Raw genomic sequence first — 20,254 nt, 5'->3', positions numbered from 1 at the left:
GAAGACTTTCAAATTTATAGTTTAATGAAACTTTATTCATATCCAATTTTAAAGTTTATAAAGACAAGTTGCGTTTACAGTATGTGCAGTTTTGCATCTGCTAACACCTGTTGCATCTGACTGAGCTTCATCGATGTGGGCGGGGTCCATAATGAGAACGCGCGTTGTGATTGGTCGGCATCTGTCCTAGATACAGGCCCGTGCAGCTGTGTGGGTGGAGCTTGTGTTTAGGCGGCTCTATGTGATTGGTCAGAATGGCTGCAGCTGTGTGGGTGGGACTTATGTTTAGACGGCGCGCTGTGATTGGTCAACCTATCTCCTGGTTGCACAGCCGCTGTCCGCAACAGCTGTGTGGGTGGAGCTTGTTTTAGAGGGCGCGCCGTGATTGGTCAGAATGGCTATATGGGTGGGACTTATGTTTAGACGGTGCGCTGTGATTGGTCAACGACTGTCTTGGTTACCAGCCCTCACTGAACGCAAAAACACACAGCGACTCCAGCAAACATAAGAGCGATTTCAGCGCTAGAAATGTCATGTACTGTAAGTTGACAGCTTTTATAACTCAACACGTTTGTTTCAGGGTGTTTAATAATGGACAATGTAGCGGATAGAATAATTGTGTCTCAGTTTTATCAATGACGGAGAGGTTTGTGTGTGCTGTTAGCAGACAGGCTAGTTATCAGCATGTGAACATCTGTAATCTGATCAATATTTATTTTTCTAATGCCCCCAGCTTCTGTTTTACTTAAATCTGCAATGATTCATAATTAATAAGCTGACGGCATTGCAAAAAGGTAAACATTACCAAACCATTAATAAACCTTTTATAACACGTTATAAACATACATGCAGTCAAGCCTGTAGTGTTTTCCCTGATTCAGTTTGCTTTCTTGGCATGGTAAAAACCTTTACATTGCCAAAACATTTAATACACGAATATACAGTGGCCCCAAAAATTATCTGGACACTTAAAATTGAACCTCTTCGCATTAGATAACAAAATATTAACCCTTGTGCGTCAATAAATAAAAGGTCCTTAGAGGACAAAAATGTCCGTGTCAAAAAACTGCCATAATAATATTATATATTAATATTATTTTCCAATTTCAGTAAGTACATTTTTTTAACCAACATCAGTCCTGATCATAACCACCAAATATTAATTAATTTTCAGGATTTTAACCGTTTAAATGCCAGTTTGTTTATATAATGCGACTGTTGTTTTTTACACACACACACACACACACACACACACACACACACACACATTTCTCGGTACAATATGAAACAAACTCTGACATCCATACCAACACACACACACAATTTTAGCTGCATCATTTATTCAGTTGTCCTGCAGTGCTCTATAATACAGCAAACAGAAAATAGGAAAAAAGCTTGTATTTGCTCCATAGGCTAAACATGTGAAAAATGGCACCATCTGGGCTCCGGAATGAAAAGCATAATATCATAGGATTCATGGTTTTATGCTTTAATGGCACTGGGATCAAATATTGCAGTTTTAATGAGTTTTAATGAGTTTCAATGGGGACATTTTTGTCCTGAAGGTCCTGAGTGTAACTATTTTGTGTACACAGTGTATTATAGAAGTATTATAGGAACTGAGGTTGAAATATCAAAATTCCCTTAAAATACACACCTTTGGGAAAATGTATGCTGTTGGCATTAGCACAGACAAAATTATAAAAAAATAAAAATGAAAAAGACAAAAATGTCCTGAAGGTCACACAAGGGTTAATCATATATGGGCTTGTTTTGAATGGGCTTGTAAATACATTTTTGTTCCTGAAAGAAATTGATGCTTTTGTTCACCAAGGATGCATTCAATTGATCGAGAACTACAGTTAAGACATTGATAATGTTACAAATGACTATTTCTATTGAAATAAATGCTGTGTGCTTCAAACTTTCTGTCCATCCAGTCCTCAACTTGCAGCCATGCATGTGTTTGGCATGTATAAAATACAATAGATTGATGAATTTCGGGAGAAATTAGTACTTTTTTGGCCAATAAGAAATGCAAGCGCACTCAATACCTCGGCAATTAAAAATGGAACTGAATTGCTATACTTACACGGTTCTAACAAGAATAAAGGTTTCTTGAGTACCAAATTGGCACATTAGCATGATTTCTTAAAGGAATATTCCTGGTTCAATTCTATAGTGCTATAATGTTGATTACCACAAAAATGTATTTTGACTGGTCCCTCCTTAAAAAAAAAAAAAAAAACACACTGTTTTTCAGTGAGGCACAGTGGAAGTGATTGGAGTCAATCCGTAAATGTTAAAATACTCACTGTTTTAAAGCCACAAGACATAAACAATATGTGTGTGTACATGATTAGTGCGATAAGGAAATGGAGGAACGAGTCAACATTAATTTTGTGGTTATCCACATTATGCCACAACTGATGTCAATTGAGCTTAACTTGTTTTAAACTCAAGATATTTCAGTTTTTTATTTTTCATAAAAATATTTCCCAACAAAAAAACAATGTCACCTTACAATAATTGATTTTGAGTTTCAGTGTTTTAAAATAAAATATCAATCAAAATGAAATTTCAGTGTACAATTTGTAATTCGGTAATATGAGAGAATTGGTCAGGGGTCTGAATAATTTTGCAAGGCACTATATATATATATATATATATATATATATATATATATATATATATATAGGTAGCTTTTTTCTTATACTAAATTTTTTTTTTTTTTTTTTTAATGATAAAAAATGTAAATGTGTTGCACCTTCAGTAGATTTTTATTTTTTTTATCCCCTTTTCTCCCCAATTCCCACTACTTAGTAGGTCCTCGTGGTGGCGCGGTTACCCACCTCAATCCGGGTGGCGTAGGACAAGTCTCAGTTGCCTCCGCTTCTGAGACCGTCAATCCGCGCATCTTATCACGCAGCTCGTTGTGCATGACACCGCGGAGACTCACAGCATGTGGAGGCTCATGCTACTCTCCACGATCCACACACAACTTACCACACGCCCCATTGAGAGCGAGAACCACTAATCACGACCACGAGGAGGTTACCCCATGTGACTCTACCCACCCTAGCAACTGGGCCAATTTGGTTGCTTAGGAGACCTGGCTGGAGTCACTCAGCACACAATACTCGCTGAGCAACACAGGCCCCCCCACCTTCAGTAGATTTGATTGAGATTGTTAAAAGTCATTTGCAGTGGACACCTGACAGAAACACTTGACATGCATACTATTGAAATAATGCCCTCCTCAGTTCAGAATCAGATCTAATTTTCCTAATAAAGTTTGATTTCTTCGTTTTTAAATCTCACTTTCTTTTCCTCCTCTCCCTGTCTGTTTTCTCTTCTTCTCTTTTTACTCTCATCTCTAGTGTCCAGTTGATGTGATTGAAAAACAGAGCAGATTCTGTAAGACTTTCCCAGTCTGTTTCTCTTTGTATCTGCCTCCATCCTATCTGTCTATCTTCTATCACATTTGTCTCTCTGTATCTATGCAACTTTGTGTATCAGAAGTCCATCAGCTCTTTTATCTTTTGATAAGTGAGTCACATTCATTAGCATCTTGAGTGTGTTATACATTGAGATGGAGTTGACTGAAGTTCTGTTGTCTGCAGGAAATCAGGAGGAGCAGGGGAGGAAAACACTCCTCCACTGAGGAGAAACTGGATGAATATTTAATCAACCTGCAGCACAAAAACAGGTTTGATGACGCACATGAACATGAACGTACACAGGTCAGATGACTCAAAAATAGGTTAAATGTGCCCGAGCTCCGTCAAGCAGACAGCATGATGGGAAACGTGTATAAATGCTGCTTGTCCATGTGAAGAAGATTGGGGGTCTAATAATGAGCTGCTCTAATTGGGTAATAAACTGGAGGGGGGGGGGGGGGGCTTGGTAGCTGAGCGAGCAAAGACGCTGACTACCACCAGAGATTATTTAACAGAGACGGGCCACTTCTATTAAAATGAATGGGAGAAATTGGAACACCCAATGGTGAATGGTTTACCTTACAGGTAAAGGAGCCAATCACCTTTTAGATACAAACGTCGCCTGTCAATCAACTCGACACGTGCATGCGCATTAACTAAACAAGCCGGTGAAATTGCCTTTTTGCCGTAATCTGAGGTAAAGAAGCACAATTTGTGATACCAGTGTTGTCATATTTTACTGCTGATTTGAAATATGTTATTTTCTCGTAATCTTGACCAACTGTTTTGGAGATTTCGCTCTTTTCCCATTCAAGTAGGTAGGAGCTGCACTTGTATGCTGCTTGTTTACATAGAAAAATAGCTGCCCGGGAGCATCCCAAAGATGGCTGACGAGTGAACAGACTTGCTAAAAAAACTTTGCTACCACCCCTTTTGTCACGAATTCGAATCCAGGGTGTTCTGAGCATAGAAATACCTATGTAGATGCCTCATTCGGCTGGTTGGGATATGTCAACTGTGGCGCCCTCTTGGAATGGTCAACAAGGAGAGCTGTTTGAATCTGTTTGAATGCAAGTGAATGGAGGAGAAGCCTCAGACTGCTGCATAAACTGCATTTGTGTGGAAAAAGTCAGGAATTTTTATATCATCTAAAATATTGCCCAATGTTTATGGAAAATCACTTGAAAGTTGACTGGAAACGACTCTAGACTGTTGCAGGCCGTATCTGTCAATTTACTTTAATGCATTGACGGACGGCTCTTAACCTTTCCAATATGGCAGACGCGCTGACGTATCGTGGTCCATAGGAATATCTGCTTATAAGGTATCTACGTATAGATATCTATGGTCATGAGGGTCTCCATCCAGGCTTCCAAAGCAACTAATTGGTCCAGTTGCGAGGGAGGGTAGAGTCACGTGGGTTACCATCCTTGTGTTCGCTATATGGTGGTTCTCGCTTTCAGTGGGGCACGTGGTGAGTTGTGGGCAGATGCCTCATGATAAGATGCTCGGGCTGACTGTCTTGGAAGCAGAGGCAACTGAGATTGGATTTCAGATCCATCAAGATTGAGGCGAGTAACTGCACCACCACAAGGAATTAGAGAGTATTGGGAATTGGGTATGCCAAATTGGGGAGTCAAAGGGATAAAATCACCCCTCGGGTACACTGCCATGGTGAAATTCTAATTTGGCCAAATTCTAAGAGTTACTGAGTGAGATTAAAGGGATAGTTCTCCCCCCATATGGCTCAAACCCATATGACTTTCTTTCTGAATTTTTAAAAAGCCTTTACATGTTTTATTTGCCATATAATGAAAAGGAATAGTGACTCTGGTCTGTCAAGCTAAAAAAGAAAATAAATAATTTTAATGTTGTCATCAGCTTGTGTCAAAATGTTGACAATGCAAGCATACTATTATTTTAACCCAAACTTAATTTTTTTTTTTTTTGTAAATCCCCAAACTGAGACCAACATTTCTTATACTAACACCTCCTAGAGCTTTCAAGGTACTGTACATCCACCAAACTCGTCCCAGACCTACAGACTGTTCTGGAATAGTGTCTTTTCTAACTGATCGGACTTACAGTTTACGCACAGCAGACAATCAAAACTATCTATTTGTCTGTCTGTCTGTCGTTCTATCTATTGTTTTATCTATCATTCTGTCTGTCTATCTGTCTGTCTGTCTTTCTATCTGTTTGTCGTTTTGTCACTCTGTCGTTCGATCATTCTGTCATTCTATCTGACGGTTTATCTGACTATCTGTGTGACAGTCTGACAGTCTTGCTAGCTGGCATTTTGTCTTACTGTAATGTCTGTACATTCATCAAACTTCAAAATGATAAAACTAGTTTAAACTTTCAGACAAGGCTTTGTCAAGCCAACTTCAAAGTTTGTCTTGACAAACTTTCCCTATCTTTCTCTCTTGCTGTCTCTCAGGGTGTTAAGAAGACTTCAGAGGAAGGACCCGCGGCAGGCAGAGTTGGAGCTCTTAGAGCAGGGATTCAACCTGTACATCAACGGTGCTCATGTCAGCACCACTAATGCAGCTCAGAGCAACCGATCCAGCAGGAGAACAGCTCATCCTTCCACAGCAGCCCCTGCACCAGCACAGAGAAACACACACACTGCAGGTACACACTCAACAAACACTAACTACATTTACATGGACACCAGAAAGTGGTATTCCTGTTTACATGCACTGTATATGCGGCGTACTCTTTACTCCTGTATACATACGGCTTTGTCACTAAGCAGTGTAACAGTATAAGGATGGGCAAGGATGAGGTGGGATCTGGCTGAACAGTAAACATAAAGTTTTAATGAGAAACTCAACTTAAAACAAACGTAAACAAACACAGACACATATGCAACGCGGCCGCGTTCGTCTCTCTCTCGAACCGGCGTCTCCGGCTGCCCTTTATCTCGCTCTCCCGCTGATCAGCTGATTCAGAACCGGCCGTGCTCCATCACGGCCCGGCCACGCCCTCCATCTTGTCACACTACTCACCCCCCACCCGATTCTGACTAACTCCCCCCCCCATCTCTGGAGGGGAGACGCTGCCCTTCCAGCCGTTCTGTCTGCCGGTGGTCCACCCCACCTCCTGTGACACAGAGAGAGGAGAGAGAGAGAAGGACTTGCTCAACGGCTCCTCTACCCTCTGGTGGACGCCAGCTCGCTCCTCCTCCGGCGGACTGCAGAGAGTCCTCTGGTCCCTTGCGGACGGAACCTCTCCTCCCCTTCTCGGCAGATGGCCGCAGTTCCTCCGGCTCTCGGCGGCTGGCAGCGACCCCTCCGTCCCCAAGTAGACAGTCGCGGCTGGTCCCCTGGCGCGCGACAAGCAGCTTTCTCCATAGCAACTTAGTTTCCCTGCAACGTTTGTGTAAATAACAAACATGGGATCCAATCTGCTTTGCTTTATTTCCACATATTCTGGAGTAGTTTCTGTGTTTGTTTCCTTTACTTTCTGTCGTGACCTACGGTGGAATTGCACTGCAATAGTGGGGTTTCCCTCTTACGTAAAACTCAATGTACAGCGCTTATACGCGAATGTAAGGGACATCAATATTTTTCACTGGTGTATGTGTTTGTCCTACTGTACTCCCAGAAATGTTGAATTCCTTTCGCTGTGTTGACATGTGGTTGGGCTCCATCCTGTGACGTCTGTTCACACACGTGCGCACGCTTAAAAAAACTGTAAGAACGCCGCTTGTGCGTTTACATTGCCACGTTCTCTGGGAGAAACCTGGGTTTGTTAAACCGCTTTCTCATAATCACTTAAACTGTGTAAAGAAATCTGCGTTCTCGTTAACGTCATGATTCAGAATGCCACTTTCTGCAAAAATCCTGGAATAAACTGTTTTCTTAAGTGGAAAACGTGGTCACTGATATACAAACTGAGACTTCCTGTAACCTGCTGAATGAGTTCAAGTGGTTGTGTTTGTGTAGATTCCTCTAGATTGAGTGGAGAAAAGTGCATACTAGATCGAGAGAAACGGAGTCGCACTGCACCTGAAAAAATACAGAGAAGACAATGGGTGAAGGTATACACACACACACACACACACACACACACACATACACACACACACACACACACACACATACACGTACACATATCCTGTTACTCTTAATGGCTTAATTAGTGGTGTTTGGATCAATGATGTGACACTCATTTTTTTTTCTTTTTCTGAATAATCAAGCTATTCAAAAATACATAAAAAATGCAATTCACACAAAATAACTACTTGAGTACACCTCTACTATGATTAACATGTTTTCAAGTTCAGATCAAAGTTATTTTGATAGTTTTTCTATATTTTTTAAAAGTAAAAAATGTCATGTGGTTGAACTGTCCGGAGACAGAAAAAAAAAAGTCGAATTAAAAGCAGTAATTCTTGGAAAAAGGGTACCGCAGAATAATGTTTTATTATTATTTTTTAATTAAAATAAAAAATAATGTTCATAAAAATATTATTTAAAAAAATAAACAGTAAAAATTTTTTTATTTTTTTATTATTAATATTTGAAAAACCTTTTTCCACCAAATCAATGTCAGGTGGTGTAACCAAAATGTACCTGACAAAAATCCATGAAACCGAGAGGAGCCCTTTAGACCCTCATGACTGTGAAGAAAAGAAAAAAAAATCCAAGTATTTTGACATTTATGAAAGGCACATTTTTTTCCCCCCCAAGTCATTTGGAGTAACCCTGAGAAAACTTATTGATATTGTTAATCTTGACTTTAAAATTCATTATATAAAATGTTTTTTTTAATTGAATTTTTTTTAATTAATGATTAAGTTGTGTACACTCTTATTATATTTATTAACTTGATGGTTACACCCCATGACAATTTTAAAATCTTTAAATATTTTTTTAGTAAATAATGTTTTTACTGTTTTTCCAAAAATTATGAAACCAACATGGACACAAAGATGTTTTAAAATGTGTTTTACCATCTCGGACAACTTTATTTGTTAACGACCTTACTATTTTACATTCTTTGGTTTAAGATTTGACTACTAAGTATTACACTTTTTGCCTGGGCAAGCACCACTCATATTTATTCAACATTTTAACTGTAAATTAACTGCATACACATTACCGTAGGAATCGGTATACGTCTGCACTGAGAACGGGGCACGAGTGAAGATTTCACCAGAGCACAGATACTCCGATGATTTTGAGCCGTACGAGAGTGCGGATATGGAGGTGAGCAATGCTTGTGTGTTTACGGTTATGTTTCGATTGGAATAGTAGCATACTGCAAACTGTGCAGCACACTTCATACTGCCAACTACTTTTTAAAATGGTATATGAAACAGTATGCATGCAACAACATTTCAAAACACTATGATGCTACACTGTTATCTGTTATAGTTATTGCATGCTGTCCACAGTGTGCATACTCCATGCTACTTTCTTTTAAAAATAATGCCATTCTGAACATACCCTACTTTCCAGATAAAATGTAAAGATTGTGAACAATGTGTTTGGTTTTATTGCTGCTGTTTCTTTCTCTCTCAGTCTGCTCGTGACAGCAGTAAAGTGTCACGTTCACTCGGGTTGAAGTCCCGTGCTGACCCTGAGCCTGTCCACAGAGTTCTTCTAAACCCTGACCAGGTTAAGGTTAGTAAGAGATGTCACTTCATACAAGCATACACTGAGCACTTTAACATTACTTAGCGAATCTTTCGCATGGCTCTTAAAGGAATAGTTCAACCAAAAATGAAAATTCCGTCCTCATTCAAAACCCGTATGACTTTCTTTCATCCGTGAAACACAAGTATGCTCACCAAATCAAAATACACACTGTGACGATGTGTGTGCGTTAGGCGCTGCGGCGTAGCCTGGAGGTCAGCGTCAACCGCAGCAGTCGAGACTCAGCCGGAGAGGAATCGGAGGAAGAATGGATTGAGGAACAGATCGAGAGAGAGGAGAGCAGTGACAGTCTCCCTGACCTCACTATTCCTGCCCAACACACAAGCCAGCCAATCAACAAGCACCTCAGCCATGGTGACCTCATCATGCTGGAATTTGGCCCCTCCCCTCAAGGTGAAGATTACTTGGTGTCTGACTTTGATGTTATTGATGCAAACATCAATATTTACTACTAACATCTGTCATTTTATTCGTCATGTATTGAACGTGAAGTTATCCCAGTGGAAATTGTGCAGATTTTCAACGTTTGCTTTTTGTGCACAGATGGGCGAAAGATTGAGCGCTCTCTCACAGCGAAAAGGAAGGAAAATGTGGAGTCGTACATCCCGACCAAAGCAGTCACAGTGAGGAGACAGACAGAAAGAGCATCTAACAGTTCACAGGACATGTCAAGTAAGCACTACTCACAGTTACTTCCCTCAGCTTTGGGCAATTTGATCTCCCAGGAGCTGATTTTTATTAAACTACAGATTACACATTTTTCTTTTTGTTTATGAACGGCACATTAAAACTGACTTGGAAACTTTTTACCAAGCCATTATCAGTTTTTTATTGTTCTTTTTTTTTGACTTTTCAAATGTCTTTTATGTAGAGATTTGACTGTTTTAGCCTTTTTACTGTTTTAGTCCCAGACCCAGACTTTCAAAATGAAACTATGAAGATCAATTTTATATATATATATATATATATATATATATATATATATATATATATATATATATATTTTTTTTTTTTACACGTTTAACCCTTATGTTGTGTTCCGGTCATTTTGACACAGACGACTTTTTATTTTATTTTTTTACTTTATCCAATTGGAATAAAATTCCTTGACTTTGTCAACATATGGTGTCTGGAAAAAAAAAATGGACCATTTCCTTTACATTTATTGGGTTTTATTTCACTTTGTTACACTTGTGTTCCCGGTGTCCTAACGTTTTATCCTACCCGTCAGATTGTCATACCAGGGCTTACTGCGCATGCGCACATCAATATTGTGTCATTTTTGTCACGCTTAACAACACGAACATACCCCTTCATTTCAGACTGAAAGGACAATCTGATAAGGTCTTTTGCGCTACGGTTGGAAAATCTGACAAGGTAGGTCAAGTCGATTGAACACCGGTCAGAAATGACCGGCCATTGGAAATGAATGGATTAGACTACAAAATACAGAAATATTAAGTGTTCACGAACATCCCAATCCTTTATATGTGCACAATATGTGCATGTGTGTTTGCGCACACAAAGTCCTCAAACATGTGCACACATACACACACACACACACACACACAATGTATGTTGAGCGCCCTTTTGTGCATCATCTGTCCATGTACACTCTTTGAGGAATATTTCAAGATCTACTTATTATATTACAGTATGTTGTTTTGGGCTCGTTTGAATCGGGATAGTCTGCTGTAAGTTACTCTATGTCATTGTCTATGTTATATATACATTTCAGGGAGTAATAAGGAAAACGTGACAAAAAGCCACACCTGATTATATTTATGTGCATCAGTGGGAATTTCATACACTAATACTCACTGCAGGTTGGCCTCTGAGCGAAACAAATTTTCTCATTGTATTCTACTAACTGAGACCTTTCCAACGATATATAACACATGTATATCTCATCTTTTTTATGGTTTAACTAACTCTGAATTGAATTGTTGTTATAACAAATTTGCAGATGATGAGCACAAAACAGTTCTAATTTGTCAGCAAATTAAAAAGCATTTTTTAAGAATCGATTAGATCAGCTATATGCATTGAAAGTCTAGATTCTAAGCTTTACAATAACACCTATTTACAAGCAAGTGGTTAGTAATTTATTATTTAATTATAATTTTTAAACAATCAGGACTATCTTACAGTTGTGGCTTCATTTCCATCACACCAAACAATTTAGCCAATAATAAACTTTTCTTTTTTTTTTTTAAGTTAGTGTACTTGTTAACCAAGTCGACAGAAGTGTCAGTGAAGAGCATGAAATATGAGACAAGTGATGTTTGAAGAAAACAAAGAAAAATCAAAGTAAATATCTCTTTGTGAGCAGAATATTTTATTCAGTGTCATTTCCAATCAAGCTGTTAATTTGCCAAATTATGTAAAAAAAATGTAAATGTTATTTAATTGTGTGTATTTAGGATATTTGCCTTAACAAGATGGTGCAGATGGACATTTTATTTCAAAATGTTAAAAGTATTTTCATCACCGTCATTTGGGGAAAAATGACAAATTACATGTGATGCATGTATGAACATTGTTAGAACATTGTTCAGTAGACAAATTATATAAACTCAGTGAGAGTGTGATTTTTTTTTTTTAACAAAACTTTACCCGAAGTATAAGAAAATGCCAGAAGTTGAAGAAACACCCATATACTGTACTTGCAAACATATTCTGATGCTTGACTATCGGCATGAAGTCTGGTCCACTTTGCAGCTTATTCTGCACAAGAACTGCCCACTTTGACAGGAAGAGACTGTCTGACTGACATTTAAATTGACCAACCACAGTTGGGTAAATCTGAATTATAACAGTGGAACATACAGGCCTGCTCATATTACAAATATTCAATGGAATGAACCTCACCAATTTTGTCAAATCCAGTGCTGAGTAATTTCTTGAAAGCGTTTATTATAGCTGTCTGTGAATGGTGCAAACTGACTCCTAGAAGCTGCATAAATCCAACAAAGGCATGACATCTGACACTATGTTAACTCACACACAAATATAAGGACTTCTGTACACATCTTTATATCTAAAAATCTGTTGTCCAAGGGGTCGTTCTGACCAAACGCATTCTTGCACTGGAAAACAGCTAAAAGTGGCACAGTGAATATTACAACTTTTTTCAGCCTGGTCTTATGAAATTTACCAGAGCTTTGCAACATTTTTGCAAAACTGAAATTACGTGCTTTATCACATGTTTGGCTGCAGTTTCCAAGTGAAATGTAAGGGGTGCCAAAACTGAGCGAAATGAGGTTGTAATCAGACAAGGTATTTAAGGTGAATTTTAGATGGAGGTTTTAAAAAGTAAAACGTACCTCCCTAACCTAAAACTTTACCATATATCTAACCAATAGTGTCCGAAAAGATAAATGAGAGTTTAACAAAACAGACATCCTTACCCTAAGCCAACGCCTAAACCTAACCGACAGTGCTTTAAAGTGTAAATCTGAAATAATTTTTTTTATTTTATTTTACTTTTTTAAACTAAAGCAACCATGTTTATGTTGCTTATATGCCACTTTCACTTTTGTGCATCTTTGGCTGGAGTCAAACCGCGGTTGTCGAGTCTAAAGCCCAACGCTGTATCAGGTGAGCTACCGCAAACTAATGGAATAGGAGTAAGTGTGTAAATGTAGGTGGGTCTGTAATACAAGTGTTAAAATGTGATTTTGATATCATAACATAGTGGAGGGTGAGTAATAGAGTGAAAAATAAGTTTTTAGAAAGTTATCAGCACTTTTACTCGTGATTTGTGTGACAGCGAATAAAACGCACAGTTGTTGTAGCGCCTCTATTGTTAATTTCACAAGGAAACCGCAGCGAAACCTAGAATTCGGCACTTAAAAGTCAGTTTGCAAAAATGTAAATAGAATAACGTTCATTCTATGAGACCAGGTTGACTTTTTCCTAACTTGACGCATCTTTTTAAAAAACGCGTCGCTCCGGGGGCCTGGGTAGCTCAGCGAGTAAAGACGCTGACTAACACCCCTGGAGTCGCGAGTTTGAATCCAGGGCGTGCTGAGTAACTCCAGCCAGGTCTCCTACGCAACCAAATTGGCCCGGTTGCTAGGGAGGGTAGAGTCGCATGGGGTAACATCCTTGTGGTCGCTATAATGTGTTCTCGCTCTCGGTGGGGCACGTGGTGAGTTGTGCGTGGATGCCGCGGAGAATAGCATGAGCCTCCACACGCACTACTTCTCCGCGGTAACGCGCTCAACAAGCCATGCGATAAGATGCACGGATTGACGGTCTCAGACGCGTAGGCAACTGAGATTCATCCTCCGCCACCCAGATTGAAGCGAGTCACTACGCCACCACAAAGACTTAGAGCGCATTGGGAAAAAACGCGTCGCTCCTTGCAAGACACTGAAAAAAAAACTAGATGTGGCGAACAGTCAAAGACATTCATCTAGAGCATGTTTACATCACAAACAGCGCAGACGGATGCAAAAAATGTATTAAGTGCGAACTGACGCTAAAAGGAACAGAAAATGGTTTACATTTTTTATTTTATTTTAGGCCAATGTAGTCGCGTCGAGCGCCCCCTGTCTGCAGTGCGTAAAGCACAGGAAGAGAGAGATTCAGAGGAGATGGTTGCCAGCGTGTTTCAGGCCTTACAGAGAGAAAACACGCCACTGCAAACACACCGACAGAGAGAGTCAAACACACACACTCCTGATTCCAAAGCTCACACACCAGGGAAAGGACAGGAGAGGACGATGTCCTATCACACTCTGGTACGGCTTTAATGATTCATTTTTATATGCATAAATCGATCATATTTATCAACTGTTACAGAGTATAATTGAGCAGATGAGTGATTGTGGATTGGATGATTAATGCTAATATAGAGCAATGGTAACATGGGTATAATCCGGGAGATTTATCACTTAGATTTTGTGCTTTTATTTGGTTTTTGATGGGTTTTGTATGACCATGGTTTGTAAGGTATAATATTTGCTGTTTTAGGATGTTTTACATGGCAGTATTATATATTGCATTTATTTATATTATGATTTGTATGATATTGATAATATATTGTGCAAAGTATAATTTCATATTTTTTGTTTTTTTGATATGGGGTTAAATATGACCGGGACATTTTCTTGACAGGTTCCGTGAGAATCACCCTTTGTCTGATTTACTTTTACATAGATTAAATGTATTTGTGAATGTTTCTAAGCAGAAGGAAGACGATGATGATGAAGATAAGAGTGGAGTTATCAGAGCTATGCAGAGAATCGCTCTCATGGAACCCAGGTACTCTGTCAAAACACAACCCTCAACTACTGACAATATGGAACACTATAATTTAGGGGTATTGAGAACCATACTTCCCCATCTCTCTCTTTCTCTCAGACAGCAGAGGTGTTTGTTAAAGGCTCTAGAGAGAATCGACGCGGATCATCAGTCCAGTCTCGCTGACAGCAGCAGTTGTACTCTGGCTGTGAGTATACACTTTATTTCATCGTTGCAGTACTGTACGGTCACGTTTCCTGTATGGTTCTGTGGAGTGATTGATTGAAGCTTGGTGCTTGTGGATTTGGTGACCCAAGCTACAGTGATTCTGTCACTGGGAACATAGAAAATCCAAGCTTGACCAAGATGGTCTACCAGGTCGCAACCATGTTTATCGACTGGAACATTATGCCACAAATGCTTTCGATTGGAGCTTAAACCTGGAATATTCCTTTAATTTGACTTAAAAAATGTCATGAGTATTGACGCTGACTATCACCCCTGGAGACGCAAGTTCGAATCCAAGGTGTGCTGAGTGACTCCAGCCAGGTCTCCTAAGCAACCAAATTGGCCCGGTTGCTAGGGAGGGTAGTGTCACATGGGGTAACCTCCTCGTGGTCACGATTAGTGGTTCTCACTCTCAATGGGGCGTGTGGTAAGTTGTGCGTGGATCACGGAGAGTAGCATGAGCCTCCACATGCTGTGAGTCTCCGTGGTGTCATGCACAACGAGTCACTTGATAAGATGCACGGATTGACGATCTCAGAAGCGGAGGCAACGGAGACTTGTCCTCCACCACCCGGATTGAGGTGAGTAACCGCGCCACAACGAGGACCTACTAAGTAGTGGGAATTGGGCATTCCAAATTGGGGAGAAAAGGGGATAAAAAAATAAATATAAAATGTCATGTGGTCTAACCATCAAGTTAAATGTATACAAAAGTACTTTCCTTGCACCTTAAATGACCAAGTGAACACAACTTAATCATTAATTTAATAGTTTTTCAAACATACCTTTTTTTTTTTTTTTTTTAAACAAAAATCATTAATTTTGAGTCAAGAATATTCAGGCGTTTTCTCAGGGTTACACCCCATGACCTAAACAAAATGTGCCATTTCATAATGTCAATATCTTTTTTTTTTTTAATTATTCACACTCAGTTTTTCTAAAAGGCTCCTCTCTGTTTCATGGTTTTTGTTAACACAACAAAAAGGCGACCTACATATTAGGTACACCACATGACTTCGATTTATTGGACAAAAGTTGATCAAATATTAATATTATTTTAAAACAAAAATGTTTTGTTTTTTTGTTAAAGAAATAGTAATAAAATATTATTCTACACTACACATGCCAACATTTCTTTTTTCAAGAATTTCAGCTTTTAATGAGACTTTAAAATGTTTTTACTGTCTCCAGATGGTTACACCACATGACTTTTTTTCATTTAAGCCCCAGAAAAAAATATCAAAAAACTTTGGACTCAGAAATTGAACATGTTCATCAAAGAAGAGGTGTATTCAAGCAGTTCTTTAGTGTGAATTGCACTTTTTATGTTTTTATTTTTTTTTATTGTATAGATCTATACAAAAGATTGAGGGTCATGTTATTGACCCAAAAAAAATACTTTTTCTTTTTGCCACCTTGTGCTCATAAAAAGTGTCAATGAGAATAAGTGTCTGACCTTATGACCATGATTGCTCCATCTTGTGTTCTCTGTTTCCATAACAGCGGAGGGAAGCATCAATGCAGGTGAAGCCCACTCTCTATGTTACTATGGAGATCTTGTCAAACTGGGGACACCTGAGTCAGGTCGGGCTCACAGAAGTTCAGTTCTTCAGCCCACAACATCAAAAGCTCTATGTGTCTCCACACGACCTGGACATCCGAAACGCCCACCAGCCCGGAAATCTTGCTGCACTTGTCAACGGGAAAACTAAAGTATGTATTTATATGGTAAAAGAACAAGGTGAAGTGTCCTTTTTGACAATCCACAGATGATAATACAGTAGAGGATAGGTCACCCAAAAATTACAATTCTGTCATCATTTACTCTCCCTCATGTTGTGTTTTGTGCATGACACTTGAAATTAGCATGGATTCTGTTTGTATGTCTAGACCACGAAAGCATGTCACATGTGGGCGTGTCCGTTCCACCCACCCATCCAGCTCTACTTTATCATCAGGAATGTCGAACGCTCCCCAGACTTCAGCATCTCCCGGATCAAAATCTGGAATTATAACCGGAGTCTGAATGTGAGTACAGCAGGACTATGAGTAATAAAACAATTTTACCAAATGTTACCGCATAACATGCACTGAAATGCATTTACTGAAAGCAGTAGTAACATAGACACTTAATCCAAGTCAATTTATCAGCAAATGTTCTTGCCACTAAAGCTTATTAACACATTGTCCAGCCATCAAACATCTAAAATTAAATTCATCATATATATCACAATTTATATCAAAACTTAAGGGATCAAATATTTTTATTACATTTTTACCTGAAATGTTTTTTTACCAAAAACCCTTAGAATTAAACGGGCCATTGGTTATTTTTTTTTGCTACTGTACCTTTAAGACTTCTTCCGTTTCTTGTGAAATGAGTAACAGCACTTTGTGACTGATTCATAAAACTATCTGCTGCTCTAACTGTTAAGATCAGACTGAAATGATCAGGGATCTTGCTAAAAATAAACTTCAGCCACTGATTTATAACCTTGGGGTTCTTCAGAAGGATCTGCAGAGGGTACACACAGCCAAGAACAGCACAAAGTTTGACACACTTTACCACATTTTATGCTAATCGTTGTATTGGTGTTTATAATTAATGATCCAGTTCGTTTGCTGGCTTCCATGATGCAGCACTCTGTGTTGTTTGCCTGCAAACTTGTTCAAATCTTGCAACCCGGCGGTGTTGAAATACTATTGGTGAGTGGGCAGTGGGCGGGATCATGCAGACCAAAACATAAACAGAAATTCCGGCCTGGAATGGAAACTTCAAAGTAGAATATACTGAATATATATTGGCATTGTTATCGGAGAAGCCAGTATTTCAACTTAGCATGTTTCCTAAATCTCTAATGACATATTATGGTCATTTTATTATTTAGTACAGTAAAAAAATTACATATGACACCTTTAAATCCCAAGATGGATCTCTTACTCTATGCGCAACTCTCTACAATACGAGTAAATCACTCGCATATGAGACCATAATTCTGCGCTGTGCGACTAAAAACGTAAATGTAAATGTTCAGATTTCACTCACCAGTGATTAAGTATTATATTGGCAAAGAAATCTCTTTACAGTCAGTTTTTGAACCCACCCCCCGCCCCCCAAAAAAACCCATTTAATTCTGACCACAAATAACACGGATGAGGTAAAGAAGCCATTTGAGTCATTAATATGCGTTAATTTACAGCTATTTACAGAACTGTGGTTTTCTTAAAGAGACAGTACCAATATTTAGCCACGTTCTGCAAATAAATGTAAATACTTCTAAGTAGTATAAATTATGCATCAAACAATAAACATGTATTAAAATATAATATATGCAATTAATATCATATTTATTGATGGTAAAACATGGATTTGTACATTTTTTAAAAGCTGAAATGTGACAAAAAATAATGAAAAACAAATAAAATATAATTTGTCAAATTAATATTTTCGTAATGTACCTAGTTATAAGGTCCTGTGTATAATTAACAGAATTAGCTGTGAGTGAATTTCTTTTATATGTAAGTGAAATGAACTTCATAACTGAAAAATACCCATATAAATCGATATTGAATCGAAATCGAATCGAATTGAGAGCTTGTGAATCGAATTGGCAAATCTGAATCAATACTCAGCCCTAGATCCATGTGTTGATGCATTCATCTGTGACGTCAGAAAGTTGCGCAAGTTCATAACGAGTCATTTTTGTGGCTCGGGCTTCATAAAAAAATATTTTGGGAGGAAGATTTGAGTTCTGAAAGGTACAGTATATTTTCATAGTACAATGAACTCAAGAAAAAATGCATTCTTAATGATATGACTCTTGTGTCATTACTCTTGTGAACATTATATTTACCAGAGGAATATTGTGTATTTGTTTCTGTGTGTGTGTGTGTGTGTATATAGAACAGTTGGAGATTAGCGGTAGGGATTAGTTGAGTTTAGCTGTGGTCTCCCCCACACACCAGCGCTCTGTCAGTCTAAACAAAGCACACTGTATGCCGGACTAAAGCTTGAATAGTTGGGGAACTACATCTCTTTACACGTTAACTGATGTGTACAGATACCAAGAAATATAACGGTAGGCTCTTTGTGCGTGTGCGTGTGTGTGTTTGTCCTTGTTTTGTTGCTGACATCACCCTGCTAGCAAGATGCCGGTAAAACATGTAATCTCCTGTATCTCTGTTTTGGATTCCCAGCTTATGGAGTTAACGGTGTTTGCTAAGGCAAGCATCACTTTTTCTATTGCTCATACAGTACATACTTTGGATCAGTGATTTGAACAAATCTCTGACCCTAAGTATTTAACTTTGGCATGTAACCGGCACTGTTTGTGCTGCGGACATGAATTATTACTCAAATTGCGTGACTTGTTGTGGTGTGCTGCTACTTTTCTACACAATTAGACTTTTCGCCTGTTGACTTACATTTGAAGGAGGGACTTAAGCCATATCTAGAGACCAGTGGTAAAAACTCAGAACAGATCCCTAGAACCCTAGCATTGAAGCAGTGACTTTTGTATGAGCAAACACCACTCGCATTCTCTTTAGAAAGCGGGAAAAAAAATCTAGTTTATTTATTGTTTTGGGAATTTTGAAGTAGATTTATTGTTCCTTCCTAAACGGGAACTTAATTTGTTTTTATGTACAAAATTTCATGTCATATTTTATGGACTGGGTTATATCTTCATTTATATGTACCTATATAAATGGTAATAAACTGTAATAATAATGGTAATAATCTGTTTATAAATGGTAATAAACATCTATGCTTACTAGGGCTGCAAATAACAATTATTTTGATAATCGATTAATCAAACGATTATTCGACTATTCAGCGATTATTTCAACGATTAATCGTTAGCCCTTAACCGATTATTCAGCTTGTGCCTGACTTAAAAGGTTGTATTAAATGTGCTTACTAACAATAAAGAGGACAAAATCATCTTTTAAAAATACCTCTAAATGATATTCACTGAATTAAAGGAAAAAATACTTTTTATTAAGTTTAATTCAGTAAAGAAATTCACTGTAAAAAATCCTATTGTTATCAAGTGTTTTTGTCTTGTTTTCCATTTAAAATAGTCTAAAATTCCTTAAAACAAGATACATTTATTTGAGAAGCAACATATAAGATATTTATACTTGCTTTAAGAGAATGTATCTTAAATATAAGTGTATTTTTTCACATGGTTATACTTCTGCGAGTGCAGTAAAGACAAAATATACTTCTATTCAAGATCTATTCTCTAAAAGCAACTCTAAATATCTTATATGCTGCTTCTCAGGTGATTGCATCTTTTTTTAAGGATTTTTAGATATTTTAAAATATTTGGAGTTTTAGATATTTATATTGGAAAACAAGCCAAATCAAAAACAAATCAGAAAAGTATTTTGTTGCAGTGTATAATGTGGCAAAGACTACCCTCTCTCACCTTTCTGTTCACTTCAATCCATCTTTAACTCACAAAAAAACAAACTCTCTCTTATTAATAAAGCTGTGTATTGCCAGTTTTCTTCATGATAAGTAATGCACAGTGACATATATTATGACTCAATAAGTCACGAGCCATCACGTTATAATCTAGCTGCATTAAGCATGCACGCTCGAGGGATGAGCGTCCCGTGACAGAGTGTGCATCAGCCGGGTGCAGTTTCATTCTCTCCCCCTTA

At 38.3% G+C, this 20,254-nt stretch overlaps 1 protein-coding gene across 2 annotated transcripts in view; it reads left to right on the top strand.

Annotated features, from left to right (window-relative positions):
* Positions 1-460: 460 nt before the first annotated feature.
* LOC127434580 (katanin-interacting protein-like) overlaps positions 461-20,254 on the top strand; it is a 37,165-nt gene continuing 17,371 nt past the window's right edge. The window contains exons 1-13 of one of the 2 annotated variants that reach the window (XM_051687404.1): positions 461-540; positions 3,624-3,709; positions 5,881-6,074; positions 7,391-7,485; positions 8,555-8,656; positions 8,972-9,073; positions 9,280-9,499; positions 9,650-9,778; positions 13,637-13,854; positions 14,304-14,377; positions 14,477-14,564; positions 16,088-16,297; positions 16,475-16,612. In XM_051687404.1, the coding sequence (XP_051543364.1) occupies positions 529-540; positions 3,624-3,709; positions 5,881-6,074; positions 7,391-7,485; positions 8,555-8,656; positions 8,972-9,073; positions 9,280-9,499; positions 9,650-9,778; positions 13,637-13,854; positions 14,304-14,377; positions 14,477-14,564; positions 16,088-16,297; positions 16,475-16,612 (1,668 nt within the window). In that variant the 5' untranslated portion in view covers positions 461-528. Of the gene's footprint in view, positions 541-3,623; positions 3,710-5,880; positions 6,075-7,390; positions 7,486-8,554; positions 8,657-8,971; positions 9,074-9,279; positions 9,500-9,649; positions 9,779-13,636; positions 13,855-14,300; positions 14,378-14,476; positions 14,565-16,087; positions 16,298-16,474; positions 16,613-20,254 lie in introns of both variants that reach the window. The other variant, XM_051687402.1, reaches the window with a different exon arrangement.

This window comes from Myxocyprinus asiaticus, chromosome 44 (assembly GCF_019703515.2).
Source record: "Myxocyprinus asiaticus isolate MX2 ecotype Aquarium Trade chromosome 44, UBuf_Myxa_2, whole genome shotgun sequence".
Lineage (NCBI taxonomy): Eukaryota > Metazoa > Chordata > Actinopteri > Cypriniformes > Catostomidae > Myxocyprinus > Myxocyprinus asiaticus.
The sequence above is the reverse complement of the archived record's forward strand: the minus strand, read 5'-3'. Positions and strand labels throughout refer to the sequence as shown.